Source organism: Myotis davidii, unplaced genomic scaffold, assembly GCF_000327345.1.
Source record: "Myotis davidii unplaced genomic scaffold, ASM32734v1 scaffold663, whole genome shotgun sequence".
NCBI classification, from domain to species: domain Eukaryota; kingdom Metazoa; phylum Chordata; class Mammalia; order Chiroptera; family Vespertilionidae; genus Myotis; species Myotis davidii.
This window is the reverse complement of record NW_006295816.1, coordinates 7,753,782-7,758,508: the sequence shown is the minus strand read 5'-3', so window position 1 is coordinate 7,758,508 and position 4,727 is coordinate 7,753,782. Positions and strand designations below refer to the sequence as shown.

Here is a 4,727-nt window from a genome sequence, read left to right as displayed (position 1 = left end):
CGTCCAGAGATGAACAGCAATGACTCCTCCCTGATGGTGCGTGGCCCGGGCGCTGCCGGGCGGGCGCTCCCTTTGGGACTCTCCGCCCCTAGCCCGGTCACCCCCCCACCCCCGCAGCCCTGCCGCTCTCCTGCCCTCTCTGGACCTGCTCCTGCCATCCCCTTGCCCCGCACTTTGCTGTCTTCCGCTGCTGCTGGGGTCCTGACCCTTCTCGCTTCGCTCTCCCTGACGAGGGCATCCTGTCTGGTGTTTTCTGTGCACCATGAGCCCCCAATCGGCATCCCACCCAGTCTCCTCCCCAAGCTCCTCCAAACCAACGCACCCAACCCGTCTCCATCATCCTGTCATCGGCTCCCCTTTCCCTGCCAGTGCCTCTTCTGTGTCCCCGACCTCAGTAGATGGCACCACCATTTGATCCCCCAGCTTTAACTCTTCCTCATATCCATCCCTTGGTCCTATCTATCAGCAAGAAACGTCCACTCCTAAATGTCTCCTGAGATCACCCACTTTCACCTCGGAGCCCTGGGTCACCACCACCTTTCCAATGGGCACCTGTAACAGTCCCCCACCCAACTGGTTTCTCTGCTTCAGCTCTCTTCAAAAGCCATCCCCCCCTTCCCAGCCCCCCCCACACACACACACACACAACCACCAGGGTGGTTTTTGCAAAAACGCACATCTGAATACGTCCCTCTCCCCTGCTTAAAACCATTCCCACTGCGTCCTATTATCCTCAGGATGAAGTCTGGGCCCTTTCATATGGCCCACAAGGCTGTTACAATCCAACCACATCTGTCTCCAACCCCAGCACCCAGAAACCTTAGGGGAAGTGAGACTCGCTTTAAAATCTCAGCCCCTGTTACTGTGTGACTTCTGTCAAGCCACAGTCACCATGGCCTTCAGCCTTCTTAACTGGGAAGGCTGTGAAGAGAATGATGCAGAAGGTAATGGATGTAAAGCCCTGGGTACACTTTCCAGAGCTGGTTAGGCCACAATAAGTTGTAACTAACTCCTGATGCAATTATTCTTAGTATTGGTCCCCTCTCTTCCCCCTGAGCCCCTTCCTAAGACAGCTCGAGTTGAATTTTCCACCTTTGAACAGGAATCTGTGGATAATTCCACAACAGACACCTCCAGGCTCCTTCCTGGGGAAACTGCATGGAGTTGCTCCTGGGCCTGGTGAACAGGATGAGGCCAGAGACTTCTCTTTCTCTTTCTCTTTCCTTCACGGAACTGAGGAGGAGCAGGGAACAGGGGAGGGAGCGGTCAGAACCGAGACGGAGAAGGGCTGTTGCAGTGGGTGTCTCCCCTCCCACAGGCTGGGATCATTTACTACAACCAGGAAAAGTACTTCCACCACCTGCAGCAGGCCGCGGCCACGGGCCTGGAAAAATTCAGCAATGACCCTGTGCTGCAGTTCTTTAAAGCCTACGGAGCCTTCAGGGAAGGTAAGGACTCGTCATTGGTGGCCTCCTGACCTGGGCGCTAGCCCAGCACTAACACTGACTCCACCCGGACGCCCACTCCTACCCCCATCCATATGTGGTCGCCTTTGAGACCTTAGAGGGCTCACTACTGCTGCTCTGCGCCTCAGTTTCCCTATCTTCACAACGAGTGGGCAGAGACTGACTCCACCCGGACGCCCACTCCTACCCCCAGTCATCCGCAGAAGCCTGTGCCATCCATATGTGGTCGCCTTTGAGACCTTAGAGGGCTCACTACTGCTGCTCTGCGCCTCAGTTTCCCTATCTTCACAACGAGTGGGCAGAGAAATGACTGCACGATTACTGAACTGATCCCGAGGTTGGAAGCTGAGAGCCGATAGTGCGGGAAAAGGAGGAAGTGGTGGGTGTGGGTACCAGCAGGTATGGTACAGGGGCAGGGGGAGTGTGGAGAGCGGCTACAGTGTTTGGACAGGTTCAAGCCTCGGACTAATGAGAGGGCACAGTCCTCTCATGGCCACGTGCAAGCCCCAGCTTGGAGGGCAGAGCCCTCCCAGCACAATGACAGCCAACAGCTGTGGTTGTGAGCTTGAACCTATGGTCCGAACACGTGGCCCCACGTGTCTCAGTGATGTGGGCTTGATAGAGTTCAGGTGCCTGTACTTGAGCAGGATCGAAACCCACGAGACTGTTGTAAACATCTTGACCACACCCTTACTTTGCCTCGTGGAATCTGCCATAAAATAAAGACACAGCGTGTAGTCCGTGGTGCTGTCTGTCTCTCCATCAAAGAAGCAGGGTCCCACAGAGACCCCGATTTTCATTCTCTTGTCTGTCTTTTCTAAATCCTTCACCGCCCCCACTCAGGGTCCCCCTTGGCCGTGCTGGCCCGGCACAGGGGAGGAGCGGGGCCCATACAGGTGCTGACTCAGACATTCAGAAGGACCCTGGGCTAGGGACAGGCTGAGCTGCCCATGGCCAGTGTCAGTGGACACGGAGGGATAAATGTAATTGTTGGCTCTTGTGCAACTACTAGCAATGCCCTGAGGTTCTTTTTCCAGAACTTTCCCAAGCCAAAAATCTCAACCTCCCAGGTTTCCCTGGTGTACTCACGGGTACATCCTCAGCTGCAGGCCCTCCGGCCCCTGGCAGCCTGAACCATGGTGCCAGCAGCCTTCAGGGACCTCAGGCCATTGGGGACATTTTGTACCAGTTAGTCCTCTGATCCTGGGTCAAGCCAGGTGGTGCCAAGCCTCGGGTCAGCCCTAATGAGGATCCCCGTGTACTTACCATGGAGCCTTCTGCCCTCTGGGCCTGGAGCCCAAAGCATAACCACGTGGTCTCACTTGGCAGAGCACATCCAGGATGCCATCAGCAGCCTGGAGAGCCTCCGGAATCACCCAGACGTGTCCCTGTGCTCCATCATGGCCCTCATTTATGCTCACAAGTGCTGTAAAACCATCGGTGAGTGCAGCTCTGCCCAGCGCAGCCTGGCCCCCCCAGGGAAAGATGGCCCCACTCCGGGAGCCAGCCCCTCCAGGGCTGCAGAAGGACATAGGTGACCTGGTGGCTGCAGGTTCTATTGGCCTCTGAGGAGTGGCTGCTGTTCCCCTTCCCTGCCAGGCCTCAAAAGAAGACCCCGTGCCCAGGACCCATTGAGTGGGAGCCATAGGCAGAGAGCATAACAGTGGGAGGGGGTCCTCCTTCCAGACCCCAAGAGTCGGGAGACACCTGGCTTTCCTTCGCCAAGATGTTGTCAGGAAAAATCACACTGATATAAATAATGCTATTATTCATCTGCACTTCCCTCGAGAGGCTCCAAGAGACCACAAACTACTATTCCCCACCCAGAATGAGTTGTGCACCTGAGGTGAGGGATTCGGGTTTGGCCTGTCTACTCAGCATATCTTTATTTATCCGCCCTGGGCACCGGGGAGAAGAGGCAGCAAGCCCAAGGCCAGGCCTGGGCAGCGCCCGGGGCACCACGGGGCCAGTGTGCCTTGTTTCCAGGCCCCGGGCTGGCGTGTCATTGGCTCCATGTGTTGTGGGCGCCCCAGAGTGTCCAGAGGCAGCCGCCAGGGCCCTCGGTGCCCCCTGCGGGACCAGGCACACCTCCTCGCCCGCACTCCTCTCTCGGATTCACAGACCAAGAAGCGATTCAGGAGCTGGAGAGCAGCCTGAAGGAAATCCGCAAGACGGCCAGCTGGATTGCCCTCTACTACGCCGGCCTCTTCCTCTGGCTCATGGGCCGCCATGACAAGGCCAAGGAGTACGTCGACCGCATGCTACAGCTGTCCAACGGCGCCAGAGAGGTACTCGCCACGGGCACCACCAGGGTGACAGCCCGAGAAAGCAGCGTCCCATCACATCAGAGTAGAGCGGCCATTACTCCCATGGACGGACGGCCACGGGGATGGGGGGAGGCCCTGCCAAGACCCAGGGTCTCGAAGTGACCCCCACCCAGGTTGTCTCAGGGCTTAGTCCGGGACAAACTGATGTTTGTCCAGAGTCCCCTCTGCAGATAGGCGCCCCGTGGCCTGCACTATATATCCTAAAAATCTTAAATTCATCGCTGACATTTAGAAATCAGAAGATTTTTAGCTAAAAGTCCAGATGTCGTGTTTGTTTGTTTGTTTAAGTAGATCAACCAGCTGCACTTCTCCTTGTGGTGACCTGCTGGGTAGCAGGGGGCGCTCAGACACCAGAGACCTCCCAGGCACAGAGCCGCCCTGAGAGCAGAAGTGCAGCCTCAGCCGGGGCCATGCATTCTCAGCAGCGGAGATATCACCCCCCAACAGGCTGAAAGCTGGCTCTGGGAGGAAAGCGCAGATATACGTACCACACGTATCACAGTATATGTGTGATATTAAAATTTCCTGGAGCGGGAGGGAATGATTAGGGGGAAAATGTCTAAAAGGGCTCCTCAGGAGGGCAGCAATGGAAGAGTGGAGAAACACTGGTCTGGGCCACGAGGGATACTCCAGGGCGGGCGCCCTGCCTAGGGCTCCTCTGAGCCCCCCACCCTCCCTGCCTGCCCCATCGGCCAGGAGAGGCTGGGTGAAGGCTGGAGGGGGCCGGCAAGCCGGTGAACTCAGAATGGCTCCTGCTCGCCTGCTCAGAGGACCTGCCCGGCTCACCTGCAGAGAGCAGGAGCGGCCCCATGTTGGCCTCCGGAGCGCAGTAAATTAAGCAGGCAGTGACGAGAGGGGTGACAGTGCCTCAGCAAGAGAGCTTGGGGGCCCTGGGAGTGAGAGAGCTCAGGGGTCCTGGGGAGTGAGAGAGCTG

The 4,727-nt window shown here is 57.4% G+C and overlaps 1 protein-coding gene across 1 annotated transcript in view; it reads left to right on the top strand.

Annotated features, from left to right (window-relative positions):
• The first annotated feature begins 6 nt into the window (after positions 1-6).
• Positions 7-4,727, top strand: part of TTC21A (tetratricopeptide repeat domain 21A) — a 37,507-nt gene continuing 32,786 nt past the window's right edge. The window contains exons 1-4 of the mRNA XM_015568406.1: positions 7-36; positions 1,319-1,448; positions 2,796-2,906; positions 3,588-3,754. Coding sequence (XP_015423892.1) covers positions 10-36; positions 1,319-1,448; positions 2,796-2,906; positions 3,588-3,754 — 435 coding nt within the window. The 5' untranslated portion in view covers positions 7-9. The remainder of the gene's footprint in view (positions 37-1,318; positions 1,449-2,795; positions 2,907-3,587; positions 3,755-4,727) is intronic.